This window comes from Seriola aureovittata, chromosome 14 (genome assembly GCF_021018895.1).
Source record: "Seriola aureovittata isolate HTS-2021-v1 ecotype China chromosome 14, ASM2101889v1, whole genome shotgun sequence".
Lineage (NCBI taxonomy): Eukaryota > Metazoa > Chordata > Actinopteri > Carangiformes > Carangidae > Seriola > Seriola aureovittata.
In genome coordinates, this window is record NC_079377.1 from 24,591,953 (window position 1) to 24,612,679 (window position 20,727).

The 20,727-nt window shown below is 37.4% G+C and overlaps 3 protein-coding genes across 3 annotated transcripts; all 3 read right to left on the reverse strand.

Moving 5' to 3' along the window:
• Window positions 1–194: 194 nt before the first annotated feature.
• LOC130181686 (ovarian cancer G-protein coupled receptor 1-like) lies at window positions 195–1,680 on the reverse strand. Its single transcript, XM_056396054.1, has 3 exons — window positions 1,516–1,680; window positions 1,210–1,391; window positions 195–1,066 (listed from the first exon to the last, which is right to left on the reverse strand). The coding sequence occupies exons 1-3, from the start codon at window positions 1,678–1,680 to the stop codon at window positions 559–561; spliced, it is 855 nt and encodes a 284-aa protein (XP_056252029.1). The 3' UTR covers window positions 195–558.
• A 13,906-nt stretch (window positions 1,681–15,586) lies between these two features.
• LOC130181626 (ovarian cancer G-protein coupled receptor 1-like) lies at window positions 15,587–17,605 on the reverse strand. The gene is made up of 4 exons (XM_056395974.1): window positions 17,429–17,605; window positions 16,917–17,114; window positions 16,589–16,776; window positions 15,587–16,445 (listed from the first exon to the last, which is right to left on the reverse strand). The coding sequence occupies exons 2-4, from the start codon at window positions 17,097–17,099 to the stop codon at window positions 15,938–15,940; spliced, it is 879 nt and encodes a 292-aa protein (XP_056251949.1). The 5' UTR covers window positions 17,100–17,114; window positions 17,429–17,605; the 3' UTR covers window positions 15,587–15,937.
• A 224-nt stretch (window positions 17,606–17,829) lies between these two features.
• Window positions 17,830–19,308, reverse strand: LOC130181688 (ovarian cancer G-protein coupled receptor 1-like). Its single transcript, XM_056396055.1, has 3 exons — window positions 19,297–19,308; window positions 18,992–19,179; window positions 17,830–18,848 (listed from the first exon to the last, which is right to left on the reverse strand). Exons 1-3 carry the CDS (start codon window positions 19,306–19,308, stop codon window positions 18,344–18,346), a joined length of 705 nt encoding a protein of 234 aa, XP_056252030.1. The 3' UTR covers window positions 17,830–18,343.
• Between the last annotated feature and the right edge of the window lie 1,419 nt (window positions 19,309–20,727).

A 20,727-nucleotide genomic window follows, 5' to 3' on the forward strand; every position in this document is an offset into this window, starting at 1 on the left:
GTGATCATACTCTGCTCTGAGTGTAGTGACGCCATTAGTTAGTTTATATTAGTTCAAACTGTGAAATCTGCAAAACAATTTACTATATGTGTTGTAAACAGAAAATTGACATTGAATAAAGTTAAACAAGCAGTATTTACTTTATTAAAAAATAAATTTACAACAAACCACAAAAAAATACAATTGTGATTAGACACTATTTATAACCAGGAAAAAGTAAAACTTGCAGAAAACAGACAAAATAAAGATCTAAGAATGAGAGAGATGTGGTTATATTGGCAGAGTGATCATGCTGCTGATTATCTTCAAATAATATAAGGTTTGTTTTTGTGATTAAAGTGTAATAATGATATACATGAACTTTTTATAGAACATTTTATGTACATGTCTTGAAGCTTTCACAGTGCACCGCAGCAAGTGAACCTACAGTTAGATGTCTTGTAGGAAATCATGTGAGAAGACGACAGTATCTGTCTTGTCTTTATTTCCTACATTTCTTCTTCTGTTTTTCTCTCTTTCTCTGACTACATGGAGCGACTGTGTATAAGTTGTCATCATTCATGCTGTTGATCTGTTGCTATCATCGCTGTCCATCCTGCAACGACACAGAGAGGCCAACAGCTTGTCTACAGCTCCTTTCCTACTGAAAACATACAGGAACAAGTCTGCAAGAGGACTGAACTTTAAAAACATGTAACACACACGTGTGACGGTACCGTTATTTTTGACCTCTTCTACAAGGAACCAAATGATGGAGGGCAGGAACAACAGTGTGTAATTAAGTAGAACCAGAATCAAAACTGCAACAATTCGTCGTTTTTCATCAGCAGGGACACTAATGGCTGCAGACAGGGCTTTAACGGTCCCACCCAGGAAGAATATGAACAGAGGGAAGGGAAGGAGGAAGAAGACTCCAAAGATGGTTTGTATCACTCCATAATCCTTCAAGAAATAGAAAGAGAGGGGATAGAATAGAGAAAGGGTCCAGACCACGACACAGACCACTACAGAGGCCTTGATGGTTCGTCTGAAGCGGTACCACAGCGGCCAGGCAATGATCAGATACCTGTGATACAACATAGACACACAGATTCTTTGTAGAGCATCTGAATTATATCATGTATAATACAAACACTATATACAGTTTACATATATAAAATGGTCAGACATGTAAGTAGCTACACAAATACTGAATAAACTTATAGCTACCTTTCCAGGGTGACACACACCATGAAGCCAACACTCGCCATAAGACCAAAATAGAATATAACATGGAAGCTTCTTATCCAAATCTCAAGTCGTACCACTTCAACAATCATGCAGCAGAGTTGAATGAGGTCACAAATCAGAAGGTTGATGATGTAGATCGGAGCCACGTGATCTTTTCTGACCTGCAGGAAACATTGGTAGAAAAAATCATGATCTTTGCTGATGACACGTTGTCATCTTACTCTGCTCATGTATTTTTCATCAAACTCTCATTGGTTCCTACTTTCTCAGTCATCATGTACTCACCAGAGAACAAAATCCATGGATGGCCACTAGGGTCAAAGGAAGGCCGATACAAATGATAATGCATGTCACCACGTACATGATTTTTTGTTCTGTATTAAAGTAGATGGTGGTGCTGTCATTGTAGCTCCTGTTCTGTGAGGTGATGTTAATGAAGGAATCTTCCATTCTTCACTGTGAAACCTGTTGTTTGAGAGATCAGCAAGTGTTTTAACATCTACCTCACATTGTTCAGTGATAATACTAAAGCTGTAAAGTGCTGTTCACACAAATACAGTACAACTATAGTTCAGGATAAATCTTAGTGAACCAGCATTTTAGCACAGATCTCAAGTTACTGGTATTTAAGACAAGAGAGGGTAAAAACAAAGACTAATTACAACTGTAGATTACTGCACACCTACAGTCCAGTCCCCTTGTTATGTATCAACACCTTTACAGTTTTAATGTATTAGGTTAAACATAGATTAAGATGAATAATGTAACACAAACTTTACCTTTGAAAGCTGGTGGACCACAGTCTGGATGTACTTCTTTCACCAGAGTCTGCTGTTTTCTCCTCTGTATCCACAGTCTAGTGATGTGAAATGCAGTAATGTAGCAAGATATGAAACGAGGGAGGTTCCTTATGATGTGATCTCTGTCTCTAAGGAAGATGTGGTTTTCTACAAAAGTCATTTCGTAATTTTTGCTATTAATATGCAGGTGCATGACTTCTCTGTGTCCATTTTTTCCTCCGTCATTTTTTATTGAAAATGTAAAAACCAAATCTTCTTTTTTAATGGTTCCCTGAATGCAACCTGCAAGTAAGATTTAAGGAGAAATGTTGTCAGAAAGGTGTGGGGGATGAGTGGGTGCTCAACCATCTGACAGAAAGTTCAGATGATAGTGATCATACTCTGCTCTGAGTGTAGTGACGCTATTAGTCAGTTTATATTAGTTCAAACTGTGAAATCTGCAAAACAATTCACTATATGTGTTGTAAACAGAAAATTGACATTGAATAAAGTTAAACAAGCAGTATTTACTTTATTAAAAAATAAATTTACAACAAACCACAAAAAAATACAGTTGTGGTTAGACACTCCCACACTCCCACACTCCTGCACATGAAAAGACACAATGAAGGAGATGAACAGGAAATCAAGGCTGCTGACAATACAGCTAATCATGGTAGTCCTGCAGTCACCAGTGCAATGGTCAGTGATGCAGGTACTGGGGCCGGTGAAGACAAGTGTATACTCTCAATAGTTCCTGTCCAAGTCAAGACAACAGGAAATAAAACAGTGGAGACGTATGCCTTTCTTGATCCAGGAAGTACTGCCTGCTTTTGCACAGAGACATTAATGAACCAACTTAAAATCAGTGGAAGGAAAACATGCATCTTACTGAGAACTCTTTAGGCTAAACCCTGTACTTCAAGATGGAGTCTTACGTGTTGGAGGACGACTCAGTTGAGCTGTTTTGCCAGAGGATTGTAAGAAGCCTGTCATAATCCCCAAAGACCATCACGTCCCCAACTAACTCCTGTGCAAGATTCACAAAGACACAGGACACTTAGGAAGGAACCATATGCTATCAAAAGTGCGACAAAAGTATTGGATTCCCAGTGCCAGCGCAGCAATGGCGTTAATTATTTCGGACCATTTACAGTGAAACGAGGCAGAAGCACAATAAAAAGATCCGGTGCAATCTTTACCTGCTTAGCCACAGGGGCAGTGCATACTGAAGTTGCTTCTTCCTTGGATATCGACTTGTGTATCAACGCCATATGTTGTTTCATAGCAAGGAGAGGAAAAAATGTTGGTGATTTGCTCAGATAATGGGATGAACTGTGTTGGGACAGGACGTGAGCTGAAGACATCCATCGATGAGATGAATCATACAAAGATTCAAGGTTACCTTCTTCAACATGGAATCAAATGGACCTTTAATCCATCAACAGGCTCTCACCACGGACAAGCCTGGGAAAGGCTCATTAGATCAGCGAGGAAGGCTCTAAATTCCACTCTGAAGGAATTCTGCCAAGTCGAAGCCATAATAAACAGTCGACCAATCACAAGTGCATCTAATGATCGGAACGATCTTAAAAGCCTTCACACCAAATCACCTATTACTGCTGAAGGCCAAACCAGCATTACCACCCAGATTGTTTCACCAGGATGACCTCTACACTCAACGAATATGGAGGCAGGTTCAGTATATTGCCAAACTATTTTGGAAACGTCGGACTAAGGAGTACCTGGCACAGCTTCACACACGGCGAAGGCGGTCAAGACCATCAAGAAACTTCACTCCTTGGGACATTGTTCTCCTGGTCGATGACTCTGCTCCCAGAAACTCTTGGGTTATGGGGAGAATCATTGAGTCGCTTCCAGACAGCAAAGGGCTTGTTCGTCAGGTCTGTATAAAGACAAAGACAAGTGTTTTGGACAGACCTATTACAAAGCTGTGTCTGATATTAGATGATAGACGAGCCAGTGATAAAGATTGAGCCCCAGCTATGAGTCATGCTAAGAACTGCTGTCTCTAATATCTTTATTTTGTCAAGACAGTTTAATTGGCATTGAGAATTTTCCTTTGACAGTGCATTGCTCCCTTTGTGTAAACTAAAGTTACCACAGTGAGGTTGACCCTCAAACTGATTTGTTCTTGTTTTACAAGACATTTCACAACTTTTTCACAAGTCAGTTCTGTTATTTTTGGTTTGGAAATGAGTCATGAGTCATGTCCAAATTTGTCAATTACAGTTTTTCTCTGTCGCTTTGGTACAATTCTCAGATCAGAATTGAAATTCTCAAAACTAATTGTTCAATCTTCACATCATTGTGTCACTTGTGCACATCAAAAAAGTAGTTTCTCATTTCTTTGAACAAGTTGCAAATGCTTTGGTACATCCATGCAAATGATTATGTACAATTTCCTACATTATCAATTGCTTATGTCATGTTGATCAAAGTGTATTATAATGGGTCTCTGTTGAATAGTCTCACACCCCACAACATTTAGGCATTAGTTCATCGCATAAGTCTTTACATGCAAAATGGTTGAACAAGTTGTCATAATATGTCAAGCATATCTCTATACATTTCCATTAGACTTTTTTTTCTAAATCTGTCCTGAATTGGTAAATTGCTCTCAGGTGAATCTTGACTTTCTCTAACGAAGGCAAATGTGTGAAGCATTAGATCAACGAACGATCAACCAGTTTTCTGAAATAGCTCAAAGGTGCATCTCATGAACCATCAACTGGCAAGTATATATATATATATAATATATATATATATATATATATATATATATATAGCCGGAACACAACACAATGTTACAATGTCTGACAATGGAAGGACAAGGAATTGGACGGGGTCAACAGCCAGAGAGAAGAAGAAGAGGAAGAGGAGTGAGGCTGCGTGGCGGAGGAGTTGGGAGGCAAAACAGAGGAAGAGGCAGAAGAGGCCGAGGACATATGCGTGTCCCTGATGAGATAAGAGCCACACTTGTAGACCACGTTCTCAATCATGGGCTTACAATGGCCGAGGCTGGTCGAAGGGTGCAGCCAAATGTTGGGAGAACAACTGTGTCCTCAATCATTCAGACTTTTCGTCGACAGAACAGGTATGTAATCTAACAATAGGAACTGTACTGTAATACTGTATACTTTCTGTAATGCTTCATACAATATTACAGTATTCCACTTGCATTTTACAGTATATAGTGAGTATATTTTATACAGTGACATTTTATCTTACTCAATTTTGTGTTTTGTATTACTATATTTTTTCCACATAGGACTGCAAGACAACTTCACAGGGGTGGCAGAGGGCCCCTTTTCACACCTGAACAGGAGGAGGCTATTTGCACCATGGTTGTAGAAAACAATGCCATAAGACTAAGGGAGATAAAGAGTGCCATTATAGAGGACAACAACATCTTTGAAAACATCCAAACAGTCAGCATCTCAACCACTGACAGGGTGCTGAAAAGACGGCAAATGAATATGAAGCAACTGTACACTGTTCCATTTGAAAGAAATGGTGAAAGAGCTGCGCTACCAGTATGTACAGGTAAAACATGTATGAGCATGCAGTAACTGTACCTCACAGTAAACAGTACAATATCGTATAGTGATATACAGTACAGTAAGTGTGACCTTTACACATTTGCTATGGCTGTAGAAAAGAAGTTGCAATATGTGCTGTATACATTTGATGTAATTGTATCTTGTCCAAAATGAAAATGTATGTAATTCATAAAACTCATTTTGTGTCTTCTGGATATAGCGTATAATGGAACTGGAAGCAAGTGAACCACCACACAACTTCATCTACATGGATGAGGCTGGCTTCAACCTAACGAAACGCAGAAGGCGTGGTCGAAATATCTTCAGCCACAGAGCTACAGTTGATGTTCCAGGCCAACGGGGCGGGAACATAACCATGGGTGCTGCTATCTCTGAGAATGGTGTGCTAACGCATATTCCCATTATTGGGCCATACAGCGTCTTGTCACCTTTTTAGACACTCTCTACAGGGATCTCATCCCTGAACAAGAGAGGGGTCAGATTGGAGATGACTTGCCAAAGTACGTGATAGTTTGGGACAATGTCAGTTTCCATCGCTCCAGCATCATCAGGCAATGGTTTGCGAACCACAACAGGATGCTGATGGAGTTCCTCTCAACCTACTCCCCATTCCTTAACCCCATTGAGGAATTTTTCTCAGCATGGAGATGGAAAGTATATGATCGCCAGCCACATACACAGATTTACCCTTCTGGCCGCCATGGATGCAGCTTCTGATGACATCACAGCAGATGCCTGCAGAGGCTGGATAAGACACTCTAAAAGATTCTTTCCACGCTGCATCGCAAGAGAAGATATATTGTGGCCCAACAGACAAGAACGTCAGGAGGTGTAGGAAGACTGCACTGTAATTCCTACAGCACTGCATGTACAGTTTTCCCTAAGGAGATTGTCCTATGTTCACATTTCTACTTTATTTTTGTTTTTTTCTTTGTGCAATGCAGTGCTGTCTTTTTCTTTTCTGTATCACAATGACATGGTCTGTCAACAAATAAATAAAAACAGTAAAAGCGTAAATGTGAATCTTGTCCAGTCTCTTGCAATCAATCTCCCACATACACTAAGGTGTAACTTACAATTTACAATAATTGTCATCAAAACTTTAGCCATAGTTTACATCAGAACATCCCTCCAGAGTAGACTGTTATATTGACAACACGACTAAGCAATTTGACTGTCTTATCCGTACACAATAACACAAGGACTTGTCATTCTGATGGCAGTGACATGTTCATTGACACAGATATTTCCTTTTGAGAGATGAACTAAGGATTTTGAGCAAGAGACTGGCTTTTGCAGGTAATCCATGGTGTTTTGCGATTTGTACTAATTGTTTTGAGAAATTCACTTACTGTTTTGCAAATGTCGAGGATGATTCGAGAAATGTACCAAAGCGACTGAGAAAAACTGTAAAGTACAGCAACAAATAGTTTGAATAGTGTAACTTACAGCCAGTTATTCCATGAAGCTACACATGGTTTTACGTTTGGCCACAAGATGGCAACATTCAGCTGCCAGTTTTATTCCATTTTAATGTCTAATAAGTTCAAGCAAAGTTACACTTCACATCATTGAATAGATTTAGTCAGGGTTTGAATTACGGGGGGATTGACAGGGTATGACCCCGCTGATTAAGACTTGTTATTATTAAATATTACAATAAATTTCCCATATTCATGCCTTGAAGAAGACACCCCTGTTGTTGTTGTTGTTGTTAGTTGAAGGTCTCGTCCACCTGCCTTACTCCATCAGTAGATCTCGCTTCCTCATGTCTGTGCTCCCATGCGTTGCTCAGACACTCTAATATAAAAAGCTGAAGCTAACTACCTAGCTTGTTTAATACACTCTATTTTCTTACCTTCTGCGTTTCTGAATTAGATTGTGTCAAGTATCTATGGATGAACGCTAAATTTTCAGCCTTAAGTTACAATTTAGTAAACTAATGTTTGCTACTGTCTAACTTCTAACTTTAGCCTCAAGTTACAGTTTAGTTAACTAATGTTAGCTAGTGTCTAACTTTAGCCTTAAATTACAGTTTAGCTAACTAATGTTAGCTAATGTCTAACTTTAGCCGCAAGTTACAGTTTAGCTAACTAATGTTAGCTAATGTCTAACTTTAGCCGCAAGTTACAGTTTAGCTAACTAATGTTAGCTGGTGTCTAACTTTAGCCGCAAGTTACAGTTTAGCTAACTAATGTTAGCTAATGTCTAACTTTAGCCGCAAGTTACAGTTTAGCTAACTAATGTTAGCTAATGTCTAACTTTAGCCTCAAGTTACAGTTTAGTTAACTAATGTTAGCTGGTGTCTAACTTTAACCTAAAGTTACAGTTTAGTTAACTAATGTTTGCTAGCTGATAGCATGCCTTTTCATTTCCAATGTTAGCTTGTCATTTCATTACCAATAAAATGTAATTGATGATGATATGATCTAATGTTAGCAAACACTGGTGCGCAGTCATGAGCATGAAATTCTTGTATTTTTACCTGTTATATTATGGAGCCATGTGACTACCAGGGACCCAGATTTTCAGCCCGTACTTCGCTGGCTTGCTGGGCATGTACTGCGGGAATTTGCATTCGAACACACACACATAAACACACGCACACACACACGTACACACACACACACACACACACACACACACACACACACACACACACACACACACACACATAAAAGAAACTCTTGGGGCCCCCTGGTAGTCACATGGCTCCATAATATAACAGGTAAAAATTCAAGAATTTCATGCATTGGCCTACAATGGGAAAATGGTTGAATCTGGTGGAATACAGTAAAAATGTCAAATATAACTACTTTTCTTCAAAATGAAACGCTGACATTACAGAATGCATGGTTTTATACTGTAATGGCAGTGAGATTAAAAAATGTGGTTTTAATGGAAGTCAATGAGGCATTTTTGGCCGCAAAGGTGTCCAGAGGGAGTATCTCGCACTACATAAAAAATACTAATGCAATCAAATCAATTTTGTTGTTAATCTTTGACATATCCAAGACTCTAATCACCACCAAAGCCTCATCCTCGTACTATTTATTATATGGAATATAACTAAATTTTGGTGGTTTTTTTTTATAAATAATTAATAATTCAAATAATTAAACTGGTATTTAAAGGGTTAAAATCCTGAAAATGATTGAATGTTTGGTAGTTTTGAGCAAGTTTGAAGTTGTTTATTTGATTTATGAAAAAAAAAGTTAAAAAAAATATTGATGTATGATGATTTAAAGTGATTTAAAGTTTTTTGTGCGTGTACATTTTTGGCCACGAAGGTGTCCAGAGGGTAGTAAATTTGAGGAGGGCATAAGGGTTAACAAATTAAGACATAAGGTGTACCAAAAGAAAAGGGGGGGGGGTGACCAACTAGATATTCTCTGAGGGGAGGCTCACTTTCACAGGCTCGGAAAGCCTCTGTTTTAGAGGACAATTTAATATCAATTAATATGTTTGTACAAATCCGTCTGTTACTTCAGCACCAAGGACAGCGTCATGGTGCCATCAGCACTCAGCACAGTGAGGTTGTGACACCTACTGGAACATGAGCTCATACACATGTCTATGAATAAACTGGAAAAATCTGTCAAATTATCAAAAGAGATGAGTCTTCAAGAACAACTATTGAACAACTATTAAAACGTTAATGAGAAAACAATAAAAGAAAACAAACCCTAAAGACTTGTTAAGATTCTCTCTGTGTGTTAAACATGTAAATAATATCTGGAGTCTTTCTGTGAAGAAGAGATAGAAAAGACTTGTATTTTCATTTTCAATGTCCAACAGTCAACATCATAAATGCTTCATTTTTTCTGTCAGGTGTCCACATACAAACATCATGTTAAAGATGCTGCCTTGCTTTTAATTTCTTTCTTTCTTTCTTTATTTTTTCTGTGCCTACATGCAAAGCAGATATTCTGGATATCACAGAACAGTATTGTATGTTCAGGATGATTCAGAATATGATACTGGAAATACAGACAGATACCTTTCCAGCGCAACACACATCCTGAAGCAAAGACCGGCCATCACACCACAGAAGAAAAAAACAGAAGAGATTATTAAGTCGTGAGTCTTGACATCCAGAGGAGCAGAAAACATATACAACATATAAACAACACACAGTGGGCAATTAAATTAATAAATAATATTACATAATTATCCTATGTGCCACACAGGCAACAAAGTAATTACTTAATTTTAATTCTTCAAATCATTCACAGAGAGACGGACACATGAATATGAGTCATTCTTTACGTACCAGGCAAAACAGTAGTTTCCTGTCCTCTTCACACGCCTTGCATGAATTGACAGGTAGATAAACTCCATCCCCAATTACTACACGGACAAAGAGGCTCAAGTTGACTTCTTTAATGCAGCAACTGGCAGTAGGGTAAAACTGACAGAAAGAAAAAACATACAGTTAAAACTGTTCGGATTTCCATTGTGTGTGAGATTAAGCATATCACAAGTTATACCAATAATACACAATGTCCAAATAAGGCCCAAATGTACATGTAAATGTATAAATGCAATATAACTGTATTTGAAATAACTACAAACATATCTAAAACATAAAGACAGGCTACTGGTAAGTATATACTACATACATTGTCTCTGTATGCATATTCTCTCAACTTAAAGCAAGCCAGAACATGTGGCCGACATGAATCTGTACAGTTATCTGCCCACAATCTGTTAAAATGTCTCTGCTTTGTAAAAATATACATATACATCAATAAATGATAAACTAAAGGATTATTTGTACATACCGACGATGCTTTCAAAGACTTGAACGTCTGGATGATGTCCGATAAAAAAGGCATGAACTTTCCCTCTGCTCTGACATGGAGAACTACCTAGACACACTTACTGATGATGTCATTAACTAGAGACACGGATTACCTGACCTAAATGACTGCTATACAAACCCAACAGCAGGAGGTGCTATTTAACAAATGAAAGTAACTGACTGATAAGGCAGTACAAGTAGAGTTAAGGGAATGCCAATGTTACATCAGAGACATTAGTGGGGTATTCAAACGTCATCTTACGGCTGGTTTCCTGTGAAACAAGTTCCCATAAATAAAGCAATAAATAACATCACACACAGAGGAACAGACACTGTTTTTTGGAGCCTCCTGTTCAAACTGAGCTTTAATGTGGAATTATGGATGAAAAAGATGAAAAGGCAAAATCTGGGTGTAAAAATGTCAAAACAATATTTCCAAGTTAAGAGCTCCGACTCTGCTGCATAAATAGTCTTGTGAGATCCAGTGGATATTGTACCCTGTGCTTTTAAATTATAACAATATTGACGTTAAATGACAGGGGAAAAAATTAAATAAAGACACAATACTTTGTGATTTAAATGTGTGGGTTACAACTTGAGCCTATATTTACAATTTGCATTTTGAAAATGAACTAAACTGAATTATCTTTTAATAGTTAATTTTTGCTATGCACCATTGGGTGTACAGACAACTGTCAGTGAATTAGTCGGCTAGTTTTCAGCTCTAGTTCATTTCATTATTGATGACAGGAGTCAAAACATCTGTTGGAATGATTCTGTCTCTGTCAGAATAAAGAACATCACTGAGAGCTGAGAACCATCATGACATGTGCACCTGCACAATGACACCAAACTGAGTATTAGTTTCTATTGTATTGTTATTTAATGTAAAACGGTTCAGCCGACTGTTTATTACAACTAAGACGAGGGAATAATGTATTTTCAGATATCTGTGATCATCCAATCAGAGAGCTGTTTCTTTTATCTTTTTCTCTAAACTTTACAATATGATATTGATTTCTCTCTTATTATTATAATGTTTTTTTCCATCCAGCCAAAGTCTGGATTCCTGGACACCTACAACCTCTTGCATCAATGATGGAGGCCCTGCACCACCTCCACCTGCAGTGTCCACACGTGAAGATCTTCTCTTCCCAAACATAAACACAGTGTCTTATATGATAATATAGTATTTTTTTAATTTTACATTGGTGGCCAAAACATTGTTCAGTCTTATCAGTTCCACTATCACTTCCTTGTTCCCTACACCCTCACTGTCGTATTACACTCTCTGCCCTATGTCAGACATACAATCACATGACTTTTGGTTACTTTTCCCACTGTATTTTTTTCCACTGTAGCTGTAACAAATTGTCAATAGTTTAAAACATTAGAGTTCATATTTCATATTCCTCAGCCATTATAGTTAATATCAGTGTGCTGTTCCAACAGCATCACTTATTTAGAGGGAGATTGTTACTGGAGCAAATTAATATTAACTTTCTCACACATTAGGACTCATGATGAATAATTATTATACTTGTTACTAAAGATTCTGTTGCTGTTGATTCAACTACTTCCTTCATTAAGCAAACTTACATATGACAGTGAAATTCAGCTTTCACTTCATCCACAACTATTTTTTGATTTTAAATAGTTGGTTGATTATAAATTGTACACTACAGTATTTAATTAATCCATTTATATGTTTCCAGTGTTGTAAATTGTTTAAATTAATGTATTTTATAATGTCCAATAACGTTATTTGTGAAGCTCTTGCTTTAACTTTGTTGATGGTTTTTATAGAGCACATCTGCTATGAATGTTCACAACAGTAACACATACAGCATTGTGTGACTATTTCTATGTTAACTTTACAACATAAATACTAGAAATATTTAAATGTTGTCTGACAACACTGACAATGAAGGATCAAATAACATGCTGATGTTAACAGGTAAATACTTTCACCTGTGGAGGTGGTCACAGTGCTAGAGTTGATCCATCACTTAATCACAGTTTAATATTTATAAATTCTGATCTTAAAAGTGTTGCTACCATCACTTGTCAACAACTGCAGAAATGAAGTTGCAGGTAAGAAACTGAACCTGTGAATACTGAAGACAGAGAATAATAAACAAACTCATCAGCAGTTAGTCTGTCATTTCATCAGAGGAAGCTGAACTGGGAGGTTTTCTAGCATCATCATCATCATCATCATCATCATCATCATCATCATCATCATCATCATCATCATCACAGCACATTAGAGAACTAAGGATGTCCATGCAGTCTCCCTTCTCCACAACCAGATGAATTGAAACTAATGGGCTGCTCTGTACATGAGGTCCTCCTTCTGTTGGCACAGATCATTGTTTTCACAGTGTGGAAACCTTTCAAATGACAATAAAAGACAAACACTTAAGTTAAGATGCGGTTAATCACAGTTAATCACAAATATCTATCAACTGTCAGGATAGGTGCATGAATGTCTGCTTCAGTTGAGGACTGGTTTGAGTATTAAATGAACAATATGTCAAATATTTGTCTACACATTTTGTAAACGTCACATTATCTTGAACTATAACGACGTCTTTATTGACAATGTATTAACCAACATTAACGCTGCGCATTAACACACACAAAACACAAACCAAACGTTGTTAGATTAACGTCGATTAAATATACCTTTTTATTGGGCTTTGACTGAACACCTCCATGGGCTAACCCAGGTTGACACAGGTTATCAGCTAACACTAGCACTAGCTGGCTAGCTTGGTTAGCAAGGTGCATCTTCACCTGAACTGATATATCAACAGGGAGGCTAATTTTGGCTAGCAAAACATAGTCTTGATGCTAACACATGGAGATTTCCAGCGTGTGATCTGCTGGGATTGTAAACTAACAGTATGTCTGAGATGTACTGTGAAGCCAGACCAGCAGCTGCTTTGTGACCAAGAGGAGGATTGTTTCAATTGTATTCTGAAAACAATAGTTTCCGACTTATGCAGTTGTAATTTTTCCATCCAGTGCACACATTGTTTAAATAGCCAGTTGTTTAAATTGACCAACAGAAACCTGGTCGTAAAGTAAATGGAACAATATTTGGCCATTATTTTCAGGGCACATTGTCAATATGCTTTTACATAGGTGGGTCTCCTTAACACAAGCAGAGTTGTGAAGATGAGCTTCAGGTGTTTGATGTTTAGTCCGGTGGAACATTAGAAAGCAGCCACAGAAGGTCAGAGCATTCTTTGTCGGTGCAGATCATTTAAATAACATTTGTTTAAGCTTTATTAAAGTAATGGTAAACAAAAAAATAATTAAATCATACTTTTTAAGGACTTTACAGTGAATCTTAGTGTCTCCTGTTATTCCCCCCCCCCCCCCCCCCGATGCTCCAAGGATCCAGCTGATTACTGGCAGTTTGAAGGTGGATTTTTCTTCATCTTCTACGTTGCTCCGTCACTTCTGGTAAAGATTCAAGATCTTTGTGGTATGTTTTGATTTGACTTATTAATACACTGTATAGTTGGGATACTGACATAAAAGTTAGTATAATGTTTGTCCACATATGTTGTCAGAACTATATGGAGAATACTGTGGAAAACAAGATAAAACTGAATTGGAAAATACAGGCTAAAAAACAACAGCCCCCCCCCCCCCCCCCCCCCCCCCTCAGCTCCACAGCCCCCCTCTTTCAGAGGTGACATCATGACCTCCTCATTATAGGAACCATAACAGGCAGATAGACCAATGGAGAAATGCCAGTTTTAGTTTTTCAGATCATCCCGGGGTTCTGAAGAACTATTTGTGAATAATTGGTTGATATTGTAAATTGACATCTGAATATATTAAATAAAAGTGTTATAAAGTCAATAGTGGTGTGTATGTTATTTGTGATTAAGTTTCCAACCCAACTTTAGTTGAAAGACTACATACAGACACTTAACAATTTAATTTGCAATTCTTCAGTATATTATATTTTATGAGAAATGTAAGAAAATTAATCTGAATCTGAATCATTAAATATTGTATTTATATTGTGCTTCTACAGGTTTTTAACATTATTTTACAAACTTAAAGATTAAATGTTAAAACAAATACTGTAAGTTTGAGATGATTTTAATCTGTTTTACACAGTATTTCTTACTTTGTATTCCAAAACAAAAGGTTTACTTTCCAAAATTAAACATCTCTTAATATTTCCTTGATTGACACTTAATTTTATTATTAGGAAAAAGTTTGTAAAATAACAGTTTTTCGCTGTAGAATTATTAATGAAACTTCCCTTAAATTTATTGTTTTTACACTTTATTTGAATTGGGACCATTTACTTTAATTTTAATTTTTTTGTTTGGCAGCCGCTGCTGCCAGTCATTTGACTGTTTTTTTACGATTTATTTTACAGTGTATAGTTGAGGATAAATCTTAGTGATCCAGCATTTTAGCACAAATCTCAAGTTACTGGTATTTAAGGCAAGAGAGGGTAAAAACAGAGACTAAATACAACTGTAGATTACTGTACACCTACAGTCCAGTCCCCTTGTTATGTATCAACACCTTTACAGTTTTAATGTATTAGGTTATACATTGATTAAGATGAATAATGTAACACAAACTTTACCTTTGAAAGCTGGTGGACCACAATCTGGATGTGCTTCTTTCACCAGAGTCTGCTGTTTTCTCCTCTGTATCCACAGTCTAGTGACGTGAAATGCAGTAATGTAGCAAGATATGAAACGAGGGAGGTTCATGATGATGTGATCTCTGTCTCTAAGGAAGATGTGGTTTTCTATAGAGGTCAATGCTGTGTCATTATTGCCATAGATATGCAGATGCATGACTTCTCTGTGTCCGTGTCTTTCTCTGTTACTTTTTATTGAAAATGTAAAAAAGTAAGATTTAAGGAGAAATGTTGTCAGAAAGGTGTGGGGGATGAGTGGGTGCTCAACCATCTGACAGAAAGTTCAGATGATAGTGATCATACTCTGCTCTGAGTGTAGTGACGCCATTAGTCAGTTTATATTAGTTCAAAACTGTGAGACCTGCAAAACAATTTACTATATGTGTTGTAAACAGAAAACTGACATTGAATAAAGGTAAACAAGCAGGATTTACTTTATTAAAAAATAAATTTACAACAAACCACAAAAAACACACTGCTGTGGTTAGACACTATTTATAACCAGGAAAAAGTAAAACTTGCAGAAAACAGATGAAATAAAGATCTAAGAATGAGAGAGATGTGGTTATATTGGCAGAGTGATCATGCTGCTGAATATCTTAAAATGTTCTATAAAAAGTTCATGTATATCATTATTACACTTTAATCACAAAAGCAAACCTTATATTATTTTATGTACAGGTCTTGAAGCTTTCACAGTGCACAGCAGCAAGTGAACCTATAGTTAGATGTGTTGTAGGAAATCATGTGAGAAGACGACAGTATCTGTCTTGTGTCTATTTCCTACATTCCTTCTTCTGTTTTTCTCTCTTTCTCTGACTACATGGAGCGACTGTGTATAAGTTGTCATCATTCATGCTGTTGGTCTGTTGCTATCATCGCTGTCCATCCTGCAACGACACAGAGAGGCCAACAGCTTGTCTACAGCTCCTTTCCTACTGAAAACATACAGGAACACGTCTGCAAGAGGACTGAACTTTACAAACATGAAAGACACATGTCTGAGGGCATCATTATATTTGGCTTTTTTTACAAGGAACCAAATGATGGGGGGCAGGAACAACACTGTGTAAATAAGTAGAACCAAAACCAGAATTGCAACAATTCGTCGTTTTTCATCAGCAGGGACACTAATGGCTGCAGACAGGGCTTTAACGGTCCCACCCAGGAAGAATATGTACAGAGGGAAGGGAAAGAGGAGGAAGACGCCAAAGATGGTTTGTGTCACCTGAGAATATGGCAAGAAATAGACAAATACAACAAAGAAAAGAGAAAGGGTCCAGACCATGACACAGACCACTACAGAGGTCTTGATGGTTCGTCTGAAGCGGTACCACAGCGGCAAGGTGATGACCAGATACCTGTGATACAACATAGACACACAGATTCTTTGTAGAGCATGTGAATTATATCATGTATAATACAAACAGTATATACAGTTTACATTTATAAAATGGTCAGATATGTTAGTAGCTACACAAATACTTAATAAACTGATAGCTACCTTTCCAGGGCGACACACATCATGAAGCCAACACTCGCCATCAGACCCCAGAAGTAAATAACATTGAAGAATGTTGTGATGATTGAATCCTCAGGTAGTACCACTTCAACGATCATGCAGCAGAGTTGAATGAGGTCAGAAATCAGAAGGTTGATGATGAAGATTGGAGCCATGTGATCGTTTCTGACCTGCAGGAAAACATTGGTAGAAGAACTCATGATCTTTGCTGATGACACGTTGTCATCTTACTCTGCTCAACATTTACAGTCAGATGTATTTTTCATCAAACTCTCATTGGTTCCTACTTTCTCAGTCATCATGTACTCACATGAGAACAGACTCCATAGATGGCCACTAGGATCAAAGGAAGGCCGATACAAATGATAATGCGTTTCACCACATCCATGATTTTTTGTTCTTTATCGTAATAATCATACTCATAGTCGTACACATAGTCACTGTCATCGTAGCTTCTGTTCTGTGAGGTGATGTTAATGAAGGAATCTTCCATTCTTCACTGTGAAACCTGTTGTTTGAGAGATCAACAAGTGTTTTAACATCTACCTCACATTGTTCAGTGATAATACTAAAGCTGTGAAGTGCTGTTCACACAAATACAGTACAACTATAGTTCAGGATAAATCTTAGTGATCCAGCATTTTAGCACAAATCTCAAGTTACTGGTATTTAAGGCAAGAGAGGGTAAAAACAGAGACTAAATACAACTGTAGATTACTGTACACCTACAGTCCAGTCCCCTTGTTATGTATCAACACCTTTACAGTTTTAATGTATTAGGTTAAACATTGATTAAGAGAAGTAATGTAACACAAACTTTACCTTTGAAAGCTGGTGGACCACAATCTGGATGTGCTTCTTTCACCAGAGTCGGCTGTTTTCTCCTCTGTATCCACAGTCTAGTGACGTGAAATGCAGTAATGTAGCAAGATATGAAACGAGGGAGGTTCATGATGATGTGATCTCTGTCTCTAAGGAAGATGTGGTTTTCTATAGAGGTCAATGCTGTGTCATTCTTGCAATTATTATGCAATGTAAGACCAAAGCTTGTTTTTTAATGGTTCCTTGAATACAACTTGTTCGTAAGATTTAAGGAGAAATGTTGTCAGAAAGGTGTGGGGGATGAGTGGGTGCTCAACCATCTGACAGAAAGTTCAGATGATAGTGATCATACTCTGCTCTGAGTGTAGTGACGTCATTAGTCAGTTTATATTAGTTCAAAACTGTGAGACCTGCAAAACAATTTACTATATGTGTTGTAAACAGAAAACTGACATTGAATAAAGGTAAACAAGCAGGATTTACTTTATTAGAATGGTTTACAACAACAAACAACAAGAAAAAAAAATACAATTGTGGTTAGACACTATTTATAACCAGAAAAAAGTAAAACTTGCAGAAAACAGACCAAATAAAGATCTAAGAATGAGAGAGATGTGGTTATACTGGCAGAGTGATCATGCTGCTGATTATCCTAAAATAATATAAGGTTTGTTTTTGTGATTAAAGTGTAATAATGATAAACATGAACTTTGTATAGAACATTTTATGTACATGTCTTGAAGCTTTCACAGTGCACCGCAGCAAGTGAGAAGTGAGCAAGTACAGTTAGATGTCTTGTAGGAAATCATGTGAGAAGACGACAGTATCTGTCTTGTCTATATTTCCTACATTTCTTCTTCTGTTTTTCTCTCTTTTTCTGACTACATGGAACAAATGTGTATAAGTTGTCATCATTCATGTTGTTGATCTGTTTCTATCATCACTGTCCATCCTGCAACGACACAGAGAGGCCAACAGCTTGTCTACAGCTCCTTTCCTACTGAAAACATACAGGAACACGTCTGCAAGAGGACTGAACCTTATGAAAGTGTAGGACACATGTCTAAATGTAATGTTATTTTTGACGCTTTTTAACATGAACCAAATGATGGTGGGCAGGAACAACAGTGTGTAAATAAGTAGAACCAGAATCAAAACTGCAACAATTCTTCGTTTTTCATCAGCAGGGACACTAATGGCTGCAGACAGGGCTTTAACGGTCCCACCCAGGAAGAATATGAACAGAGGGAGGGGAAGTAGGAAGAAGACTGCAAAGGGTATGAGCATGAAATGAAAACGAACAAGAAATGCAAAGAGAAAAATCAAAAGAGGAAGGGTCCAGACCACGACACAGACCACTACAGAGGCCTTGATGGTTCGTCTGAAGTGGTACCACAGTGGCCAGGCGATGACCAGATACCTGTGATACAACATAGACACACAGATTCTTTGTAGAGCATCTGAAATATATCATGTATAATACAAACACTATATACAGTATACATATATAAAAAGGTCTGATAAGTAAGTAGCTACACAAATACTGAATAAACTGATAGCTACCTTTCCAGGGCGACACACACCATGAAGCCAACACTCGCCATCAGACCAAAAATGTAAATATTGACATTGAGACTTCTGATCATGAAATCCTCAGGTCGTACCACTTCAACGATCATGCAGCAGAGTTGAATGAGGTCAGAAATCAGAAGGTTGATGATGAAGATTGGAGCCACGTGATCGTTTCTGACCTGCAGGAAAACATTGGTAGAAAAAATCAGGATCTTTGCTGATGACACGTTGTCATCTTACTCTGCTCAACATTTACAGTCAGATGTATTTTTCATCAAACTCTCATTGGTTCCTACTTTCTCCGTCATCATGTACTCACCAGAGAAAAAACTCCATGGATGGCCACTAGGATCAAAGGAAGGCTGATACAAATGATAATGCATGTCACCACGTACATGAAAGGTTCATTATCGTAAGAGATGGTGGTGCTGTTAATGTAGCTTCTGTTCTGTGAGCTGATGTTAATGAAGGAATCTTCCATTCTTCACTATGAAACCTGTTGTTTGAGAGATCAACAAGTTTTTTAACATCTACCTCACATTGTTCAGTGATAATACTAAAGCTGTGAAGTGCTGTTCACACAAATACAGTACAACTATAGTTGAGGATAAATCTTAGTGATCCAGCATTTTAGCACAAATCTCAAGTTACTGGTATTTAAGGCAAGAGAGGGTAAAAACAAAGACTTAATACAACTGTAGATTACTGCACACCTACAGTCCAGTCCCCTTGTTATGAATCAACACCTTTACAGTTTTAATGTATTAGGTTAAACATAGATTGAGAGAAATAATGTAACACAAACTTTACCTTTGAAAGCTGGTGGACCACAATCTGGATGTGCTTCTTTCACCAGAGTCGGCTGTTTTCTCCTCTGTATCCACAGTCTAGTGTCGTGAAATGCAGTAATGTAGCAAGATATGAAACGAGGGAGGTTCCTGATGATGTGATCTCTGTCTCTAAGGAAGATGTGGTTTTCTATAGAATTCATTGCTGTGTCATTCTTTCTATTAATATGCAGATGCATGACTTCTCGGTGTCCATGTCTTCCTCTTTTCTTTCTTTTTTTTTAATTGAAAATATAAAACCGAAACTTGTGTTCTAATGGTTCCTTGAATACAACCTGCAAGTAAGATTTAAGAAGGAGAAATGTTGTCAGAAAGGTGTGGGGGATGAGTGGGTGCTCAACCATCTGACAGAAAGTTCAGATGATAGTGATCATACTCTGCTCTGAGTGTAGTGATGCCATTAGTCAGTTTATATTAGTTCAAAACTGTGAGACCTGCAAAAGAATTTACTATATGTGTTGTAAACAGAAAATTGACATTGAATAAAGTTAAACAAGCAGGATTTACTTTATTAAAAAATAAATTTACAACAAACCACAAAAAAAAATACAGTTGTGGTTGGACACTATTTATAACCAGGAAAAAGTAAAACTTGCAGAAAACAGACCAAAGAAGATGTGGTTTTGTATAGAATTCATTGCTGTGTCATCCTTTCTATTAATATTCAGATGCATGACTTCTCTGTGTCCAATTTCTTCCTCTTTTCTTTTTTTTTTTTGAGAATGTAAAACCGAAACTTGTTTTCTGCAAGTAAGCTTTAAGGAGAAATGTTGTCAGAAAGGTGTGGGGGATGAGTTGGTGCTCAACCATCTGACAGAAAGTTCAGATGATAGTGATCATACTCTGCTCTGAGTGTAGTGACGCCATTAGTTAGTTTAT

Coding starts and splice junctions, on each gene's coding strand:
- LOC130181686 (XM_056396054.1), bottom strand. CDS start 1,680: ATGGAAGATTCCTTCATTAACATCACCTCACAGAACAGGAGCTACAAT. Junction 1,392..1,515: donor TCCATGGATTTTGTTCTCTG/GTGAGTACATGA, acceptor TGTTTCCTGCAG/GTCAGAAAAGATCACGTGGC. Junction 1,067..1,209: donor GTGTGTGTCACCCTGGAAAG/GTAGCTATAAGT, acceptor GTTGTATCACAG/GTATCTGATCATTGCCTGGC.
- LOC130181688 (XM_056396055.1), bottom strand. Junction 18,849..18,991: donor GTGTGTGTCGCCCTGGAAAG/GTAGCTATCAGT, acceptor GTTGTATCACAG/GTATCTGGTCATCGCCTGGC.
- LOC130181626 (XM_056395974.1), bottom strand. CDS start 17,099: ATGGAAGATTCCTTCATTAACATCACCTCACAGAACAGAAGCTACGAT. Junction 16,777..16,916: donor TCTATGGAGTCTGTTCTCAT/GTGAGTACATGA, acceptor GTTTTCCTGCAG/GTCAGAAACGATCACATGGC. Junction 16,446..16,588: donor ATGTGTGTCGCCCTGGAAAG/GTAGCTATCAGT, acceptor GTTGTATCACAG/GTATCTGGTCATCACCTTGC.